The sequence below is a fragment of the Musca autumnalis genome, unplaced genomic scaffold, assembly GCF_047663935.1.
Source record: "Musca autumnalis isolate F117 unplaced genomic scaffold, ASM4766393v1 scaffold_4, whole genome shotgun sequence".
Lineage (NCBI taxonomy): Eukaryota > Metazoa > Arthropoda > Insecta > Diptera > Muscidae > Musca > Musca autumnalis.
The window spans coordinates 82,391,706-82,414,244 of record NW_027411977.1 but is presented as its reverse complement, the minus strand read 5'-3'; the positions used below and the strand labels follow the sequence as shown (position 1 = coordinate 82,414,244).

The window sequence follows — 22,539 nt, the reverse complement described above, 5'->3', positions numbered from 1 at the left end:
ATATAAGCATTTGGGTTGCAAATGTTTTGAGCATCACTGTATGCGGGCGATGTCTTTAAAAAAGCATGGAATGTTATTGTGGAGTCTTTAAAAAGTATATGAATAATATAGTAGTAGCTGATGGTCAATTATTTTATATTATACAGTCGTCGGGAGTTAGAAAAAATTGTTTAGAAAAAAGCAGCCAATTTTAGATTTGCTTATTTCCATTATGCCTGCGCTGAAGTTGTACAACTGTCGGTAAAAACCGATCCATTTTTATCCTTTTTTATTCTCTATAGGTGGGAACATACTCTCCTACTCCGGGAGTAAAATAATGAATTTCATTAACACAAATTTACAACAAATATAATTGGAATTAAATTCTGATCTCAGATTATGCCCTAATAATCGCTTTCAAACTGTTATTAAACTAATCACAAAAGTACACATTGACCGCCATAGAACAAAACTTTCATACCAAATTAAATACGCACACGCACACAAAGGTTTAGCACTTAACTGTAATGCCCAAACAACGAACACTCTTCTCACTTCTCATTATCCTAGTTAACAATTAAGAGCACACTACATGGCGCACTCACACACATACGTCAATCTACATACATACGATTTGTACATACAATTTTGATTTCCTTCGTCTTCGTATTCTTCATTTTCTCTGTGTATTTTTTATTGTTTTCTTTAGTAACATTCATTGCTGCTGCCGCTGCTGCAATGTATAGTAGAAATGAATAATGGAATGATGAATAATTAACATTGTAGTTGTATTTAAACCTAATTGGAGCACAACACAACAGTATACTCAATTGCGAGTTATTGCCGACTGACGACTATGTACGATGGTCAGCATCCGTTTGAGTTAGTTTTGTTTGTTTCGCATGCATACGAGTTGAAAGGAAACGGAAACGGCTAGCAAAATCCGCTCAACTCTTGTATGGCGTATAAATATTTCACACAGATATCGAATAATCCGACTTCTCCTTGAGAAGTTTCTGTGTGGGTGCTGGTGAATTTTGGCGTGGTTGTAGTTGTTGTTTTTGTGAAGTGGATGGTGATGGCTGAGCTTTGATTGCAGCAGCATGAGCTGGTAGCTGTTGTTGTGGTTGGGCTTGTGAAAGCTGTTGCTGCTGCTGTTGTTGTTGCTGGTGTAACTGTTGCAATTGGGGCTGTGATATGGGACGATTCTCCTGGGCCCTTTGTTGCTGTTGCTGCTGCTGTTGTTGCTGTAGCAAATGTGATGTGGTCGATGCTGGCCGCGACCACAACGTTGACCTTAGGCCTAATTTTAATTTCTTCAATGTTTCCACATCACATTCAACCTGTGCCACTTCAGTGCGATCTGCTGATGGCAGGGCCACTTCGACGGGTATCTGATGAAAACCACCGCTAGGAATTACATTGCATTCAGCTTGTAACTGCAATGGATGCAGGGTGCGTATAACACCTCCGGGCCTACATTTTGATGTGCGTACATAAGAACACACGCACACATAGACATAAACACACATAACATTGACAAAAAAGGGAATATCAGAAGAGAGAGGAATAATTGAAAGAAATCATTCCATTAAAAAGTTTGCATTTTTTTCTTGTATTTTGTCTGACAATGAAAGTAGTTTTGTTGTGTTTTGTTGTTGGTCGAATGTTTGTGAAAGCCACAGCACAGAGACGAAGATAGAAAGCATTTGATGATATGACGCTGATGAGAATTACGAAAACCAATTTGAATGTCAATCACAATTCTTGAAGAAGAAACTACAGATGTTGTGGGATTAGGAAAGCAAATGAGTAGATAAGAAACGATGAAGAAAGCAAATATTAATGAAGAAATACAAATTGTCAACTAAATTTTTGCAAACAATGAAACGTACACAATTTTGATTTGAAATTTTGATTTTGTGATATGACAAAAAATTAAACAAAAAGAGATGTTTCTAGGTATATCCATTCATCTAACATCTTAAAAAATATGACGTCGATATATACAAAGTTTATCCACAATTTAAAATAGTTATAGGTAAAATAGTTGCAACATTCTACTATGAGACGAAGATCGGTAGATATATGAGAAAATGCGTATGCACTTTAATTTGGATATTATGCCTTAGATAGATCTTGGGTACAACGAGAAGAAAGCAGAACAAAAGAAAAACTTTAAAGATATATCGGAATCAAGAGGGAAAGTTAAAAACGAGTCTGTAGGTAGATTTAATATATTGCGATAAACCGGCTACATTTTTTTTTTGCCATGATATCGTAATAACAGGGCTCAGATCCATTTATTTCATACAGTATTGGTGGGTGGGTGAATACATTTAACTAACTATGGCAAGATTTTTTCTCCAAGAGAGAAATGGGGAACACGTTGTAGCACTGCTGATGGCTGATATTAATGAAGGTTACTAATCGCCTTTAATAAAGCAAAGTCCATGAGGCCTTCTTTCATCTACACTCTTTTGGAAGGCTCAAAAAAAACATGTCTCCCACTTTTCCTACAGTCAAATCAATTTTGTTATATTTTTTGTTTTTTTTTTATGTTCTTGAAGATGAAATACTCCATGGACACATTTTTGTCATTTATAATAAGAGCTATAACTTTGCCTCAGAGTGCACCTCAAAATTCCAAACTGTTTACAATATACGAGACTCAGAAAATAATCATTTTTTCAAAAATAGCACCGAGCCCAAAAATCGTGTGTTTAGTATCCAAAGAAGATACAACGTAGCCAGAGGCTTGCAAAGTAATGGGCAAAAAACTTATTTGGATAAAAAAGGCAATGTTTTTTCCAAAGCGAATATCTCAGCTTCTATATGGGATATACCAAAAGCAAAACCTGGCCACGAAAGTAGAAAATATCACCTTCTAATGATGTAAAGTAGGTTCTCGTAGGTGATCAAACAACGAATATGTCGCAATAGCCGCTAATAGAACCAAACTTTTCATTTTTGCGATTTTAAAAATAATGACGAATATCACAGCGTTGGTTGGGGATCTTCCAAAAACAAAGTCCGACTATGAAAGTAGAAAATCCCATCTTTACAATGATGCAAAGTAGGTTGGCGTAGGTGGCCACATAACGGAGATATCACAATAGTCGGCAATACATCCCATTTTTTTCATTTTTTTGTAATCACGCTACAGGTCGCAATTTTGATCAGATCGTCACGAAATTGTGGGGGTCCTACAGAGGAAGAATCCTATTGATTTTGGTGATGATCGGATAATATTCAGGGGTCGGAATGGACAAAAAACTTATTTGGAGATTTTAATTGGATCGTCAGGAAATTTTGGGTGTTAATGGGGTTCCCACAGAGGAAAAAACCTTTTGATTTTTGATAATGGTCGGATATTATTCAGGGGTCGGAATGTGAAAAAAAAATTATTTAGAGAAAAGGCCAAAGTTTTATTTCAAAGCTAATATATCTCTTCTGTAGGAGGTATATCGAAAGCAAAACCTGGCAAGGAAAGTAGAAAATATCACCTTGATAGCGATGTGAAGTAGGTTGTCATAGGTGGTCAAACAACAGAGATATCGCAATAGTCGGTAATACATCCCTTTTTCCATTTTTGTGCAATCACTACGAAATTTTGATCGGATCCTCACGAAATTTTGGGGTTTGATGGGGGTCTAACAGAGAAAGAAGCCTATTGATGGTTGGCGTACATCCCAATTTTCCATTTTTTTATTTGGGTTGTACTGCGTTTCAAAAAATTTATCTGTGTTAATGAAAACATTCAGAGCAAAGGCGCTATCCCAATTTTAATATTTTGAATTTTATTAGTCAAAGGCTTATGAACAGGGGTAGTGGTGTAAGGTATCACATAGTCGGCCCCGACCCGACTATAGCCTTGGCTCACTTGTTCTCGTTAAGTCCAGCATAATTTAACAATTGCTCAAAAAAAAAAAATTCTTGTCGATTGGTGCAAAGAAAATGTGAAGAAATACCATCTCGGTGCTTCAAAAAATGTTTATAAGATCGTCACAGACGACGATCGACCGTGAGGTCTTTGAAATGGAAGAAGCACTTCGAAGCAAACTGTCGCCTGTTTCTTCGGCTAAACTGACCATGTGGCTACTATACGGCTTGAGGAACGTATGTCGGTTAATTTTGAATGATACTTTACAATTTTGTTGTCTGAAATCTCCTGAAAATTTCGAAAAACGAACAAGGGAAGACGAATCTTTGTGCATGATGACAATGCGAGCTCTTACACATCGTTTCAAAACCACGCCTTTTTGACCGGACAAAACGTGGCATTGATAGGTCATCCTCCGTACAGCCCTGATTTGAAACCCAACGACTTCATTTGATTCTTGCACATTAGGATAAAAGACGTGGTCAACGATTTTCGTCGCCAGAAGATGCTATTGAAGCGTTTAAAAAACCATGTTTTGGAGGTTTCACAATCGTAGTGGAAAAAGTGCTTCAAACTATTAGTTTGAACGCATGAAGAACTGTATAAATCATCCTGGAGAATACTTTAGAAACAATAAAACAATTTTTGATGGTAAATATTCCCGTTTTCACTGTTAGGCCAGAAAGTTATCTTGCAGCCCTCACACACCGGTACTTGTAAGACTACCGATAATTTTGGACAAAGTTTATTCCTCAACCTTAGTTGTTTCTCTGTGTCCACCCACGCCCACCACAAGATTGAGCAGACCAAAAATATACATTAGAAGCGGTTAGAAATAGAAAATAACGGTTGTTCTGTACATGACATTTAAATTGTATTGATCTTTCGTAAAATATGGACTCCGGAATGAAACATTCGACATCAGTTCAAGTAACAAAGAAATCAGTTTATAATGCGATAGTTTACAGTACGATAACTTCGAGTAGCTAACATGTACGGGTTTATATCATTATTTCATCTATATAATATTTTGTATTTCTTAACATTGGAATCCACAGTGCGGATAAATATTACTATAATTTCTCTAATTAGTAACAATCATACGCACGGTGGTTACTATGTTAAGAAATACAAAATATATATAAATATCATCTATCTTTTAAGCGATTTGCTTTCATTTCGGAAATCTTAGTTTATTTATTTATTTTCTATCTTGTAATAGTAAATACGTGTGTATTAGAGACCGGAAAAAATTTTTTGTTCTGTTTTATAATGCGTTTTTTGCATTTCAACTACTATATCTTAGCCGTATGTTAACCGATTTAAAAAATATATGTACATATATGTATGTGTTATTTATAGAAAACCGCTGTAAAATAAGTTATGTCCGTTTAGTGCTGAAAATCTATGAAACCCCGCTTTTGTCTTTTATTAATAATGACGGTGTTACAAAATATATCTTCGGAAGGTGGAATAAATATATACCGTCTAGCCATAGTGAGGTAACGACATCAGTAAGGCGGCTGAAGAACAATAAGCTAACGGAAGCCCACGGATTGCCAGTACACTTCCAAATATAAACTTGTTGAAAGAAAAAAGCAAGCTTTGTTAGGCATTACACTCGATTATTTATAGAATCCTTGCCAAAGCAGGATATACGGAGGCATATACGTTTACTGAATATTACTGAAAGTACTTCGTTAACAATATAGAGTGAATATGCATCGATTTTCTAATACAATCTATCTGTATTCCCAAGTTTTAAAGGGGGGTTTTATTCAAATAAGCCAAATGTTTTACTTAAATTTTGGACTTTATTTTGCTGAAATGTACTTTGCCTATGCTTTGCCCAGTTGTTGCATTCACCACCGAAACAAAAATGAATTTTTGGCCAACGTTTGATGTGCGTTATGGTCAATAACACACTCAGGCACACACACACACATGTGATTGCTTACAACCCTATAAGTTAGCATCAGCATCCCAGCTAACATTTTTTTCCGAATTCTTTGGGAATTCGGTCAGAATCTCTGCACAAGTTGCCGATTCTGATGCCGAATTCTTTCCGAATTCGGTACAAAAGTTGTATGGACGTGTCCACCGAAATCGGAAAGAATTTTCTAAGAAAATTTTATCAAAATATTAGAGTTTCGCAACGAATTCGGTCCGAATTCGGAAAAGAATTCTGGAAAAATTCGAAGAAAAGATTACATTTTCTGAAAAAAATCTGATGAAATTCTTGGCGGCTGACGCCTTTGATATTGACACAACACAGAACAAATCCCCAACTCAGAAACAATTCTCTTTTAATTCCCTATTTACGGATGATTCTAATTTCAAACGTCCTAATGATATTCCCTCTTGTTAACATTTTGTGATTAATAGTAGAAGAATGTGCACGAGTATGTTAAAGCTATCAACACTAGCTTGAATTATTATATGTTGCATTTATATTAAAACAATTCAAAAACTGTATATGCGAATTTTATAAAAAATCACTTTGTTTTTCGACAACAATCGAACAAAAAGATACCTTAGAAAATCGATTAGAAATCGGAACGAATTCGAAACGAGATTCGTAAGGTTCTTCAGAAAATGTGCAGAGATTCTTAAAAAAAGTTTTAGAAAATCGGTACAATTTCTAGAAAAATATTAGAGAAATCGACAAATATCTAAAAAATATTCAGAAAATTTCGGAAAAAAATCGGCAATCAGAGCCCTCGGAAAAAATAGTTAGCTGGGATACCACAGTGAATTTTATCAACCACCAAACGTTTTTTGATTTATTCGCATGTGTTTAGTACTATTTCGTTTTCTATCTGCTCTTGTGGAGTTGAGTACTTTTCGCTTGTTCGTACTCACGAATGTAAACAGCGAGCTCCACCAACGTGGGTTATGTTTGTTTTGTATTGTTCACGGTGTGCCTTAACCAAATTTAAATGGAAGGTGCTTACACCTGGGAAGTCTTTGCAGATTCTGAAACTACAATGTTCATTGATGAGAAATATCAAGAAAGAAAAAAAAATCGCCGGAGGGATTTTCAAATAAATCGCGATTTAAGTTCACATTTTTAGGGGTTCTTTAGGTTTTCACGATTTTGCTTGGAAACCGCAAGTCCTATGTAAGTGGGCCTAAAGAAAGTGTTTTAGCTGTGAAAATTCTCCACAAGATTGACCTTTATGATATTTTCGTAGGTTTTGCCGTTTTTGAGATATATAAGTTCAAATCGACACAATGCACTAACTGTATCGCCTCCTTCTGTATCTGCAAAAACTTTCCAGGTGTAAGCACCTTCCATTTAAATTTGGTTAAGGCACACCGTGTGTTTCTATGGAAAATACGAAACGAAACGATTGGAAATGTTATTTAAAGTATTTTTACGTACGCTGAATTAAACACCGTTAACATAATTAATGCCATTTTTAAATGGAAAATACGTGGAAAGGTATGCTTAGTAAGATTGTGATTAAGAATTGAAAAAAGTTAGACGCGATAAAGATTTGTTGGCTGCATAAACGTATAGACACCTATTTATAGATAGTGTGACACATAGAAATTTGGATATTTTTAAGTATTGGGCTGTGCTGGGAGTGGGACTTGTCAATATGACACAAGTCGCCAAATTTGATAATTATCTTAATCGAGTTATACAAAGCATTGAAATTTTTTATGTTCAAGATCTCTTAATTTAGTAACTGGGACTACAAACACCTACAAAATTTAAAAATCTTAACCTGTAATTATAATTCGTACATCATGGCAGACCTGAATAATTTTCTATATACATATATGTAGATATATATACCTGAACCGATCAAAACCAAATTTTCTGGTCGTGATTCTAAATTGAACAGGTTTTACCATAACAAATTTTAAAGCGATCGGATGCAAATTGTGACCTTAGTGTGGCTTAAATATAAAATCGGATAAAATAGGTTGAAACATATATTAGAAAACTATATCTATATCTGAACCGATTCCTTCCAAATTTTGTAGATACATTTTTATGCTAATTATGAACATCGGGATGAAATTTGAAAGGTCCAGCAGCTTCCTTTGACTAGATGCCTCAAAACCTGTCATTGGGCCCACTTTGCCATGTTTTGAATTGTAAATGCTTTATAGAATGCTATGGTTAGCGTTGAGTCAAGCCGAACATTAAGTAGATAAGCTCAAGATAACAAAATGAAATTTTGACACAATACATGTCACTATGCTTCTACAGTAAATGAGCGATACCATTAAAATTGGAAGAGGATTTAAGCCTACACAGTGAAACATCCAGCAACGAAATGTGATTGATATCTTTCTACCTGCTAATGACCTCAAAATTAGTAACAGAGGCTTCCACCAAGAAACCAAAGGTACTACCATGAGGGTCGTTTCGCTACCGAAGAAAAGAATGCCGAATATATGGCGACCCTTGAAACAGTAAAACAAAAAGCAAACGAAAGAGATACAGGAGGAAGTCGCATTTTCCTGGTGGAAAAAGATAGAGAAATGGCAAACCGTGAATAAAAAAGAGAAGTAAATGAGCCAAAAAAATCCGAAATTTTTAAAGTCGTTAACATCTATAGCATGTTTTGAATTGTCAATGCTTTATAGAATGCTATGGTTAGTTAGCGTTGAGTCCAGCAGAACATTAATTAGATAAGCTCAAAAGCTCATTAAGGTAATCTGCTAACAGACACATACATATAGTGTGCTCAGTAGTGCGATTCTCTAACTAATTTATTGAGTTACCGGTAATTTTGGTAATTATCGATATTTTTCTGTAAGTTAGCCTCCAATAAAAATGTAAAATTCTACCGATAGCAAGACTGCTGTCAACTTTTATTTGAACTTCTCATTCATAAGTTTGCATTTTAATTTTTTGTCGGTAACTCAAAAAATGGTCGTGGATAGAGTACTTATACGGGCTGCGTCTATCCAGTAGTAGCGATGATGACCATAGAAATAATCCCAGGAGATTGCATAGAATGTAATTGTATACGCGACTTCAACAAGCCGGCCGAACAATAAGGACATGATGGCAATTAATTAGTTAGAAAAAGCTAAATTTAGGATTCCGGTGTAGACGAAACAAAAAACTCCAAACGCGATCGAACAAATAAACCAGTATTAGGGTTTTTAATCTCAATGCCCTTTTGTGTTGCACAGACGTAATATGGTCAGCGCAAACATATTTTAAAGTACAATAGTAACTATAAAAAATATATTGATGTTGTTAAACACAACCAAATAAGAATTTATTTTGCTGTCAAAATTTGGTTTCTCTCTCGAAGTTTAATTCAACTAAAAATCAAACTGAAATAATTTATTTTTGTATTCCAATAAAAAAACAAAATGTATAATAAAAAATTTGCGGATTTTTGTTTTTCCCTACAAAGGTTTTGTGGAAATGTTTTTCATAATATTAATTTATTTAATTTTTAATTTTTATTAATTTTCCAAACTAAAAAGTAAATACGACTGTGACTGTCTCTGTCTATCTTCAAACCTATATACACAAAATTTATACAGCATATTTCAGTTTTTTTGCTTTTCTTCAATTCTTTAAGCAATATTGCAACAATATTCTATCTAAACCTAAGAAGTTTCACATATTCATTCATTATACCATCTATGACTCATAGTCGATTTTCTGATCGATGGGGTTCATGTAGGTGCACGAAATCTCGCCGATATTATAGCCAAAACTATTCACAATGCCATCGCTGTCGACCAGACTGCTGCCGTCTACATTGCCCCCATGGGCCGTATCCTATTTGGGCAGTGTCGGTGCCGTAAAGAATTTCGACGATAATGGAGCTGTTGAGGGATTTAAAAGAGTGCCACCCGATAGACCTTCATCGGCCTTATGGGCAATGGGACGAAATTGTGATGATGGCTGCATGCATGCCAGGGAGGGGGCTACAGATGCAAGGGAATTATTACAACTACTATTGTCTAGCAAGTCAGTTGGGTGATGAAGGTTATTGCCAGTGGTGTTCATTTGAAGTTGCTGGGAGTGATGTTGTGCAATTTTGGGTGTTACAAGTAAGGGCTGTTGTGATATTTTGCTACAATTACTACTGGTGAAGCTATTGGATGTGTTTATGTTGGAAGTTTGTTGTTGTTGTTGCTGTTGTTGATTGTGTTTGTTTTGTTGTTGTTGTGTAATGGAGGGTGACTTAACCAAAGTGGGTATGTGACATTGTATGGAGTCTTGTGATTTGAATGTGCTCGATATGGACTTGAGATTGCCGACACCACTGCGTGGCGAAAGGATCTTGTTTGGATTGTTGCTGGAAGAGTTTTTACTATTGTTATGATGTCGCGGTGTTGTGTTGGTGGAAAACTGATATAATTGATGATGATACCTTGAACGACCGCGACGTGGCAATGATTTTTGTTCGGACATTGGTGATAGATCAGAGGATGTGCTTGATTGTGCCCCATGGTAGATGATACCTGTGGTAGGGGAGGAAAAAATAAAAATTAAAAATTCCATACTTTCACAATGTATCATAACAGAGATAAAAAAAGAAAAAACAACATAAATCAAAGGAACTATGTATGTATGTAAGTATAGGTAACAGTTGAAACAAAAGAATGTATATATGTATGTATGTTATGGTATTTTGACCATAACTATTGGCAATGATTAAATAAAATAATTGTTTTAAAAATTTTATTCTAATATTTGTTACGAATTTAGTTGACTAACATTGTGTGTCTGTAAGAGTTGTAGTCTTTGTTGTTGTTCATCTATTGTTCTTTACTTTGGGAAGAATGATTTTAACAAATCATTTTCTTAATATACATTTCCAACTAATACTACAGGTATGTTATCGATATATTGTGATTTTGAAAATGTTGTGTGTTATTAGATTCTGTGAAAAAAATAAGATTATGAAAAACGTATAAAATAGTTTATAAAAAAACTAAATATTACATACTAATTATATTATTAAATAACAGATATATATAGGAACGACAACATAAATTATTTGGTTGTGTGGTAAATTTTAATTAGTTCATTTAGTTTCACATTTTACTGAACTCTATAAACCCTGTCTGAGTCGTCCTCCTATGTCCCCATAATTTATACTCCAATAGATGAGTAGAAAATTTCATAACTTAATGTCAAGCTGTAGCCTGATCTATTATAGGGTTTCGAGTTGATTACGAACCATTTTGACTTTTGAGATGTCGTTCCATCACATATGATGTTTCCCGACATTTGTATACAGTATTGCATATTGTGGACTGTTAACATAGCTGATAATAACAAATCACGATCTCAATTTTTCTTTGATGTATGAATGTCACTTGAGACGACAAGAATGGAATAGAACAGATTTATAATCTTCGTTAGATGATATTGTATAACAAAACAAGTGAGCAAAAGCTATAGTCGGGACGGGGCCGACCATGTGATACGCTACACCACTACCCCTGTGCATAAGCTTTTCACTGGTAAACATTTCTTTTAGGGAATATAATCCGACTACCACCAAAAATAGTATGCCTTTTTCTCTCTAGGACCCCCATAAGCAACCAAAGTTTCGTGACCATCCGATCAAAATTACGACCTGTAGCTTGATTGCAAAAAATGGAAGAATTGGATGCATTACCGACTATTGTGGTATTTCCCTTGTTTGACCACCTTCGCCAACCTGCTTTTCACCAATGTAGAGGTAATATTTTCTTCTTCCGTTGACAGGCTTTGCCGTTGGAATACCCCTACTAGAAGCCGATATATTCACAAAGAATAAAACTTTGAATTTGTCTCCAAATGAGTTTTCCCCATTCCGACCCCTAAATATTATCCGACTATCACCAAAGACAATAGGCTTCTTCCTCTGTGAGGCCCCCATCTACCCCCAAAATTTCGTCACTATCCGATCAAAATTCCAACTTGTAGCGTGATTACAAAAATTGAAAAATTGGGTATATTACTGAATTTTGCTATATCTCGGTTTGCTCACTTACGCCAACATACTTTGCATCAATATAAACGACATCTTTTCTTCTTCCATTGACGGGTATTCCTTTTGGAATACTCCAACCAGAAGCGGAGATATTCGCATAAGGAAAAAACGCTGACTTTTCTCCACATAAGCTTTTCGCTTATTCCGACTCCTGAATATTATTCGACCATCAACAAACTAAATAGGCTTCTTCCTTTTTGGGATCGTGACGATCTGATCAAAATTGCGACCTGTAGCGTGATTACAAACAAATCGGAAAATGGGATGCACTACCGACTATTGCGATATCTCTCTTGTTTGAGCAGCTACGACAACCTACTTTACATCGTTGTAAAGGTGATATTTTCTACTTATACCTCTTAAAGAAACAGAGATATTGGCTCTGAAATTAAACGTTCATCTTTCTCCAAATAAGTGTTTGCCCATTCCGACCCCTGAATAATATCCGACCATCATCAAAATCAATAGGCTTCTTTCTCTTTGAGACCCCATTAACCCATAAGATTTCGTGACGATCCGATCAAAATTGCGACCTGTAGCGTGATTACAAAAAAATCGGAAAATGGGATGCATTATCGACTATTGCCATATCTCTACTATTTGACCACCTACGACAGTCTACTTGACATCGTTGTAAAGGTGATATTTTCTACTTTCCTTGCTAGGTTTTGCTTTTGATATACCTCTTAAAGAAACAGAGATATTGGCTTTGAAATAAAATGTTGACTTTTCTCCAAATAAGTGTTTGCCCATTCCGACCCCTAAATATTATCCAACCATCACCAAAATCAATAGGCTTCTTAATTTGTGAGACCCCCATTAACCCTCAAATTTTTGTAACGATCCGATCAAAATTGCGACCTGTAGCGTGATTTCCAAAAAAATAGAAAAATGGGATGTATTACCGACTATTGCGATATCTCGGTTATTTGGTTACCTACGCCGACCTAGTTTGCATCATTGTAAAGATGGGATCCTCTACTTTCATAGTCAGGCTTTGCTTTTGGAAAGTTTTCAACCAAAGCTGTGATATTCGTCAATATAATTAAAATCGCAAAAATTAAAATTGGGGTTTTATTTGCTACTATTGTGATATCTTCGTTGTTTGATCACCTACGAGGACCTTACATCATTAGAGGAGGACTTTACATCATTAGAAAGGTGATATTTTCTACTTCTATTGTCAGGTCTTGCTTTTGGTATACCCCATATAGAAGCTGAGATATTCGCTTTGGAAAAAACGTTGTCTTTTTATCCACATACGTTTTTTGCCCATTCCGACCCCTGAGCCTCTCCGACCATTACCAAAATCAATAGGCTTCTTCCCCTCCGGGACCCTCATCAACACCCAAAATTTCGTGACGATCCGATCAAAATTGCGACCTGTAGCGTGATTACAAAGTTTAGATGGACAGACGGTCGGACGGACTGACGGACGGACACACATAGACAGATCGATTCAGCTCGTCGAGACATTCATGTTGGTATAGTAAGTATTATTTCGATGCGTTACAAACTTTTTGGGCAAAACCAACTTATAATACCCTCTCCACATAGTGGTGTAGGGTATAAACATGGTTAAAGTGACACAAAGTTAGCACAGTTTACAGACGTTAATATTCGAATTTTGATACCAATAATCGAAGGCAATCTACAAACCACGCTGAATTAACCACTCCGGACTCTGATATTGTAATGGACCCTTCAACTTACAAACCTGTTGCCGGGAAATAATACCTAGACAATGTATGAATTATTTATGCTTATTCGGGTACTAGATCGAAAGGATCTAGATTATATAAAAAAATATAAAAAGTATCAGTCGGCTTTGCTGACAGATATATCAAGCTTTTTGTAGAAAATTAACTTATGTTGAAAACAAGTAAAAAAAGTCTATAGTCGGACGGAGCCGACAATGGGATACCCTATACCACTATCCCTGGACAATCGCTCTCCACGGAACTTCTTTTCAATGATTGTGAAAATTTAATTATCAAATATCAGAGATGTAATGTATAATACTTATGGCCAAAACCAAAAAGTTATCTAGCATGACAAAGACATTTTTGTAGCAGGAAAGGAAAATTTAGTTCACACAAACTAAAATGTATTGAAACCCACTTATGTAGTACTACTACTTCCGTTGTTTAACCGCTACGTTATTGAAATTTTTACCAATTTCACACAAAAGTTTCAGTCCATTTAACCCGCTAAGTATTATCTGATCTTCACGTTGGTTTGTACGCTTCTTCTTCATCATAAACTCAAACTTTGTTTAAAATTTTGCGGGTTATTATTTTGACCTATAGAGCCGCTAAAAAATTGGTTAAAATTTTGTTTTTGGTCCATTTCATTCCCTGAACATTTCACGATCATCAGCAAAACTAATCACTTCTATTCTGGCCCGAACCCAACCTACTTAAAAAATTCGTTACAATCGGTCCATAATTGCGGCCTTAAGCTTGTTTACCATTTTTAATGGACGGACACACATCGCTAAATCGCTTTATCTCGTCGAGATATGAATTTTGGCATACCAAATAAGAGGTCTAGGACAAATATTTCGTGGTGTTACACAAACTTTTGGAGAGACAATATGTAGCATGGGATAAAAATGTGGTTCTCTACACGGAACCCATTAAATATTAGGCAGTAGGCCCCTTATCTAGCAAACACTTTATTGCAATTTACATCAGAGGAAAGGTCAGTAGTTTTTCCCATATGTAGGCTACTTTGCGAAATAGATATGTCCTCAAGGAATTAAAATATCGACATAAATAAAATTTTATATTTTTCATACAAAAGTAATGGTCCATTTCACCCGCTAAAGAATATCAGATCATCATTTAAAATTGTAGGCATCTTTTTCGACCTATACTCTTACCCGGTGCAAAATTTCGTGACTATTGATGTATAATTGCGACTTCTAGCGAGTTTATTATTACACTACAAACAAATAACGGAATATATTAGGCTGTAACTCTGTTATCTGATCATGCACACCAACATAATTGGCATCAATTGAAAGGTCAAGCGTTCCACTTTCAAGTATATCTCACTTGTCCGGAATGTCACATTCAGGAATTAAGATATAAGCTGTATATTAAAAATTTTCACAATTTTCACACAAAAGTTTTGGTCCATTACTATATACTCTTACCTTACTTAAAATTACGCGTTGATCGGACTATTATTGAGACCTACAGAGCCGCTAGAAAATTGGATAAATATTATGTTTTTGGTCCATTTCACCCGCTAAGTATTTCGCGATCATCACCAATAAGAATAGGGATCTATTCTGATCTGAACCCGACCTCCATACAACATTTCGTGACGATCGGTCCATAATTGCGGCCTGGAGCGTGTTTACAATTTATAATGGACAGACGGACGGACGGACGGACGGACGGACTGACGGACGGACACACATCTCAAAATCGCTTTATCTCGTCGAGATATGAAGATTAATATACCACATTGGGGGTCTCCGACGAATATTTCGCGGTGTTACATGAATTTTTACCAAAACAAACTTATAATACCCTTTTCCACATTGTGGTATAGGGTATAATGAGGTATAGGGTATTTTAACTCGAGATCAGTTTTACTATACCATAACTTTTGACCGCATTTCGGTAAAATAAACTGTTTTAGCCCGATCCACCGAGGGGTTTCTTAAAATAATAATTTGAGCGGAAGCTGTGGTCGTACTAATGTAAAAAAGTCGGAAAAAATCGTTGAATTAAACGAGTTTCATTATGTTATTTTCCAATTAGTGGTTTTACAACACAATGTAGAGCTTAATGCTCAAAGGAGAAGTTAAAAAGTACACTTCAGAGTTGAAGTTTCTAATGTATGATATATATATCCACTGTATCTACCTCAAACGGATGCTGACATTTTGAAACCTGAAAAATGGGGTTTTTTGAATTTTTGCTCTAATCGGGACGCGCAGCTGGATTTCCCTAAAAGCTAACTATTTTATTGTAGTACTCGCGATTTCGCATTTTTTAATGTATAACATGAGGGTGTAGCCCTCACTGGATCACAGTAATCTGCGCCCAAACACGAAATTTTTGTGAAAATTTTTTCTCAAAAACCTATTTTTTTGGTTTAAAATTTACGAACGTAATTCGATTTCCGTGGAAACCCGCGTAAATTTAGTTTTTTTTACGATCTGAATCTAACAAGCCACTATGCGTAAAAATCCACCCACTAGATCGGCGGATATGATACCCCTCAAATTTCGAAAATTGGCAAAAAATTATTTTGAAAATATCGCAAATAAAAACGCGTTTTGGATGTGTCTGTTCTACTTAAATAAATAGATCGATACTCGTGTTTAAACTGTGTGAAAATTGATATTTAAAAACTCTCGTAAATCCAGAGATATAATAGATTTTTTCTAAAAATTTAGTTCGATGCTACATCCACGGTTCTTGATGGATCGCATTGAAACGGCATAGAATGATGTATTTTTTAATGGTGATTATTGAAATCGGATGCGCATAAAATGTAAATGAACTTCGCGGAAATTATGACCATTTTACTGTATTTTGCACCCTTAAATGCAGCAGATGCTACATCGTGGCCGCCAAGTAGAATTTGACAAACTGTACATCAAATAAAAGGAATTGATTCGCTGTGTTGGAAAATCGGATGCGCATCATGTCATTTTCATAATTACGCGGTTTATATGCGTCTCAAATGTTGTAATATTCAATATAACATTATTTTAACGTTATGCCATAATTGGAATTCCTTGTGATTTAATATAAGGTTCTAATAATATTATCCAATAGGAAAACTATAAGCGAAAAATTTGTTACAACGGAATATCATCATTATTGCGTGAAAATTTGACGAAAATGCCGAAGAACTCAAACATTTTTTCTCCAACTTTTCCTATAAAACCATAAAAAAATAAAATTAGAATAATATGATTTTAATTTTTTCGTAATATTTTCTTCGTATTTTTGCAAATAACTTGAATACTATAGCTCCAACCTTCACAACTTAGGTTTCATTTTATTCGTCAAAATGTCTGGATGCTGTTATAATTTTTTATATATTTTTCGTAAGTATGAGCGCTATTGTTTCAAAAATATGTTTGTAAATACGTGAAATTATTTAACAAATTTGATTTTTCGCGAATCCATTGAGACTTTGCGATTATTTTTTCATCATTGCAAAGGTTACGAATTCAGTTAACGATAATAGGATATAACAGCTTACTATATAAAGCCGCGATTTTTTAGAATTTTTTCTAATTATCATAATTAAAACGGTCATATCTTTTGCGAGCAACGATCAAAGTTAGTAACGAAAACAGATTTAGAATGCAGATTTTTTTCTTAATCTGTGTACCAAAAATCATAGATGTAGTATCAAAAATTTTTTTTTGATTTTTATGAAATGGAAAAGACAATTTTAGACATTTTTCCTGATATACCCTCAGCCAATGTGAAGTGAAACTCTCACCTACGGACAGATCTAATGTATTTAAGGTCTATTCAGAATTTTGTGGCTCTTTTTGGACATTTGAACTTGCCGACAAAAATGTGGATTAGGAATTAACTGCACTAAGACACAAATGACAAATTTTGACAAAATATTAGGAGATCCAAAGTTTGGACCTTGACGGTGCATACCTTTTAGTGACATTTTTTAAATACTGGGGGGAAATACCGGAAGTTGTTGCCCATCTTCGAACTGAAACTTAGTTAGGATATAATATGACGAAGGCCAAATGTTGGACCAAATCGGTTCAACAGTTCGAGAGATATCGTGCTCTCCTACCGCCACATATGGTGACATAGGGAATTTTACACCTTTTGGGCTGTTTTCCTAAGAAATGTGTACTTGCCCCTGAAAAAACTTTTACCGTCGTAATAGAGGTAGCGATTTGCATGCTTCACCAAAAACCAAGTGATTCGAGAGCAGGTATTAAAGTGAATTTATCCGAAATTGTGGAGAAGTAGACAAATATTCGAACCTGATCTATATCTGGTAGACATATTAGGATGTGCAAAGTATGGATTACATCGGTCACTCCCTTCAAGAGTTATTGTGCGCACAATTTTTCCGAACATTTTTGAACTTTTGTGGGGGAGGTACCTGAAGGAGTGGACCGATATGGCTTATCTTCGAATTTAAACTATGCTTGGGCAAAATATTACGAAGGCCAAATTTTGAGAATTTTTGAGAGTTATCTTGCGCTCCATCCACTACATACGGTGTTATAGGGGATTTTTGCATCTATTTTCTCAGGAAGTATGGACTTGCCCTTGATGAAACTTGTACCGTCGTATGGGGGGCAATGAATACAAGTTGTTGCAAAAAAATGAAAGCGATTCGAGAGCAGGTCCTAATCTGAACTTATCCGAAATTTTGTGTGGGAGGTACCCGAAGGAGTGGACTGATTGAGTCCATTTTGGAACCTCATATAAGTTTAGTAGAAATTTAACGATGTGCAAAGTATGATTGATAAGATTAAATACCAAATTTTAGCCATTTCGATGGAATGTTGATGTCACAAACTTCAAAATACCGGAAATCCGGAGGTACCGTTCTATGGAGGCTATATGAAGGCGTCGACATATACCGACAACTTTCTTAGAAAAGTTTTATACCCCCAACGAAGACTAAATACCAAACTTCAGCCATTTCGGAGGAATATTGAGGACACAACCTTGAAAATACCGAAAATCGGGATATACTGTTCTATGGGGGCTATATGAAGGCGAAGCCCTATACCCACAAATTTCCAATGGAAAGTTCTATACCCCTAACGAAGACCAAATATCAAATTTCAGCCGTTTCGGTGGAATATTGAGGCCACAACCTTCAAAATACCGAAAATCGGGAGGTACCGTTCTATGGGGCTATATGAAGGCGTGGACAAAATCCTGGTGGAAAGTTCTATACCCCCAACGAAGACTAAATATCAAATTTCAGACGTTTCGGTGGAATATTGAGGCCACATCCTTCAAAATACCGAAAATCGGGTGGAATCGTTCTATTGGGGCTATATGAAGGCGTGGGCTGATATCAACAAAATTCTTGGGGGAAAATTGTATAACCCCAATGAAGACTATGTACCAAATTTTATTCATGCTAATGAATGAAACTATAACCTTCAAAATACCGAAAATCGGGTGGTACCGTTCTATGGGGGCTATATTTCGATGTGTTACAAACGGAATGACAAATTTAATTATACCCTCCATATTATGGTGGAGGGTATAAAAAGACAATAAAGTAATTTTAGATGAGTTTTTGATTGGTTGATTTTAGATTGGTTGATGGATATCAAAATCTGATCCGATTTTCAAATTTGTTTGTAGAAATCCGGGGTACCCTTATAAGGGGGATGTACCAAAACATGGACCTATATTCACAATTATGGTGGTGAATTTTGTTATCACTTGGTGCTTTAAATGCTAAATAACAGATAGTGAAATACTGATCTAATGAATTTAATCATGGTCGACGCTAGCTCAAAGACAAGGGCGGAATACACTGAAGCCATGCGTGAACTGATAATGCCAGATCAGATATATACTAAAAATTGCGGGCAAAGGTCTATGTCGTAGAATAGCGCCCACACAAATGTAAGTCAAATTTTAAATATTTTGAAGTTTCAGCCACATTAGTTGTAATTTGGCATTTGGGGTTAATGATCAGAAAACTTTTCCACTTGAAGTTATTTTGAGTGTAATTTGGAAAGTCTCTGCCAAAAATTGTGGACATAGGTCCACGCTAGAGTTGTTAATTTAAAAGACTTCTCCGCCAAAAAAAATTGGTATGGCCCCATATAACGTTACCACCGGTTTCAATTCAAAATTGGATGTCATTTGATTGTCATATAACGCTACCACCCGATATCATGTACTTTGAAGTTTGTAGCTGACCGAAATAGCTAAAATTAGGTATTTGGCGCTCCTAGTTGCCGAAAAGCTTCTCCACCTTAAATTGTGGAAACGTGTACTTTCGTAACGGAAATAAAGCTCATATTAGTTTAGAATCTTTCATTTGGAGGTAACAAAAAGTTCGGCTCGGCCGAACTTGACACTTTTTATTTTTCAAAATTATCGTGGATCCTTCTTTACAAAAATTCGCTTAAACATATATTTTAATAAGATAAAAGTAAAATAATAGTAAAATAGGTATATATTAGGCCTAAAACCAAAAATATCACGCCAGTACCTCGTGGGGAATATTGTTTTAATAACGAAAATGAATTGTTAAGGTCTATTCGGTCAAAACAGGGGCCTAATTACGTGATTCGATTCGATCGAGTATTTGCTCGTGAAAAAGATTTCGGCACGATAAAAAAGCGGCATGACGAGATTCGATCGAAATCATTGATCGAATGTTTCGAGAGTAACCGGTAGTCGAACTATGAAAACCTATGTATACTATAGGGAATATTATGAAGGTAGATGTAAAAAAGGTGTTTTTTTTTTGAAAGCAAGAACCAAAAAAACAAAATTATGAATGAAAAATGTAAATATTTGTGGAATTTTTTGAACAATACGTTGAATAATAATTTCGGTATGAAGTTGTGCTAAGAAAATAAGAAAATTATTAATTCTTGCAAAATCTTTTTGACATTGTTGTAACGGATTGCTAATACATCTAGCTTAATAATCCTCTCTCAAAATAAATGAGAGAGAGTTTGGTGGGTGTTTTGCATTAGCCTCTCTGAGAGAATATTTCCTTTGGTAAACAACGGGGATGAAATGTTTAAAATGTACTTCACTTATAAAATAAAGGCTATTAATATTAAATATTTTTTTCTGTTTTGCAGAAATGCTTATTTTTCAACTTATTTTTTAACGACTGCAAAACAAGTTTTTGTTTAATGATTGCTTGCATTTTCATTCTAAATTTATCACAATTTCTAAAAACGACTGCAAAGGACTTTTCCCAATTTCTCTTGTTATATTGTCTAAAAAATGCTGCCAATTATTTACTAACATCGTTTTTCTTCTATAAAACGACAACAAACAAAAATTTTTACTTTTTTTATTTTTGCCTTATTAAGGCGAAGGCCATTTATAGTGATATTTAATTAATTCTCTTTCGAGTTGAGCTGTTAGGCCTTTAGAGATACATTGAAAAATTAGGAGTCTACCGAAGTCCCACGCATCCAACCATTACACTACGTTTCACGGGTGGTAAATCCGATCTTCAGGTGTATTAGGATGTTGTTTTTGTGGCAGACGAAGGCAAAGCTTGGTAACTGGTATATATATCGAACTTCATTAGATAAATGTATATGCGAAATTATGTCAGTTAATTGAAACTCCAAACTTTTCCTATAGTCCTGCTTTGTAATAATTTCGCATATACATTTATCTAATGAAGTTCGATATATATACCAGTTACCAAGCTTTGCCTTCGTCTGCCACAAAAACAACATCCTAATACACCTGAAGATCGGATTTACCACCCGTGAAACGTAGTGTAATGGTTGGATGCGTGGGACTTCGGTAGACTCCTAATTTTTCAATGTATCTCTAAAGGCCTAACAGCTCAACTCGAAAGAGAATTAATTAAATATCACTATAAATGGCCTTCGCCTTAATAAGGCAAAAATAAAAAATAATTTCAGCATGAGCCAGGCTGGGATTCGAACCTGGGTCTCCGACAACTGAGTGTCAAGGTTGCCGGCGTCTTACCGTTCTAAGCCACCAACAACTTGTCAAAACTTTAGTAGACAATAATTGATGATCAAAAAATAAAATCTTCTGATATAGAAGAGCAATTACTAATGATGTAGGAATAAAACTTACCATAGTATTTGTGAACATTGAAAAATGGGATTACCAAAGCAGGACTATAGGAAAAGTTTGGAGTTTCAATTAACTGACATAATTTCGCATATACATTTATCTAATGAAGTTCGATATATATACCAGTTACCAAGCTTTGCCTTCGTCTGCCACAAAAACAACATCCTAATACACCTGAAGATCGGATTTACCACCCGTGAAACGTAGTGTAATGGTTGGATGCGTGGGACTTCGGTAGACTCCTAATTTTTCAATGTATCTCTAAAGGCCTAACAGCTCAACTCGAAAGAGAATTAATTAAAAATTTTTACATTTTAAACAAAAAGACAATAAGAAATCTTTCATTTTATTTGTTTACGATAGGCACTTTGGCCTCGATAAATTACTCGCAAATTTATGCTCAATTACTCGATAATTTTACTCGATAACGAATGTTGTCATCCCAACTTTGAGTACTCAGGTCGAAACAACTCGATATCGAATCACATAATTAGGCCCCAGTTCTCGCATCGAAAGCGATTTCTATATGCCTTTTGATATTGGTTTCTTTAAAAAAAATTTGATTTTAATTTTTGAACAAAAATTTTTTATATTATTGCTTTGCTTTACTTAAGTTTAAAAAAAAATCTTAAAATATCTCCAGTTTGGCGAAAACCTTGTATTAGTCTAATGTAGACTTGCAATAATGAAATTGCTTATTTCAGAACTATTTCCTGTAGTAATGAAAAAAGAAAATAACTGCAATGGAACAATCGGTGCGGGAACATTTTTAATGCTGCAGAAAATTCTAAAAAGTTATAACCCTAGTGTAGAAGACATATATAATTTTAAAATTAAGTACGCGATTTGTAAAGTTTCAATTCCGTCCAGTTTTATTGTAGTGTATCCAATATTTTAAGTA

General features: G+C 35.2%; 1 protein-coding gene across 1 annotated transcript in view; it reads right to left on the bottom strand.

Annotated features, from left to right (window-relative positions):
- Positions 1-858: 858 nt before the first annotated feature.
- LOC141402985 (cell adhesion molecule Dscam2-like) overlaps positions 859-22,539 on the bottom strand; it is a 261,395-nt gene continuing 239,714 nt past the window's right edge. Inside the window, exons 17-19 of the mRNA XM_073985115.1 lie at positions 10,041-10,315; positions 9,637-9,986; positions 859-1,455 (exon numbers count right to left, since the gene is read on the bottom strand). Of these exons, the coding sequence (XP_073841216.1) occupies positions 954-1,455; positions 9,637-9,986; positions 10,041-10,315 (1,127 nt within the window). The 3' untranslated portion in view covers positions 859-953. The remainder of the gene's footprint in view (positions 1,456-9,636; positions 9,987-10,040; positions 10,316-22,539) is intronic.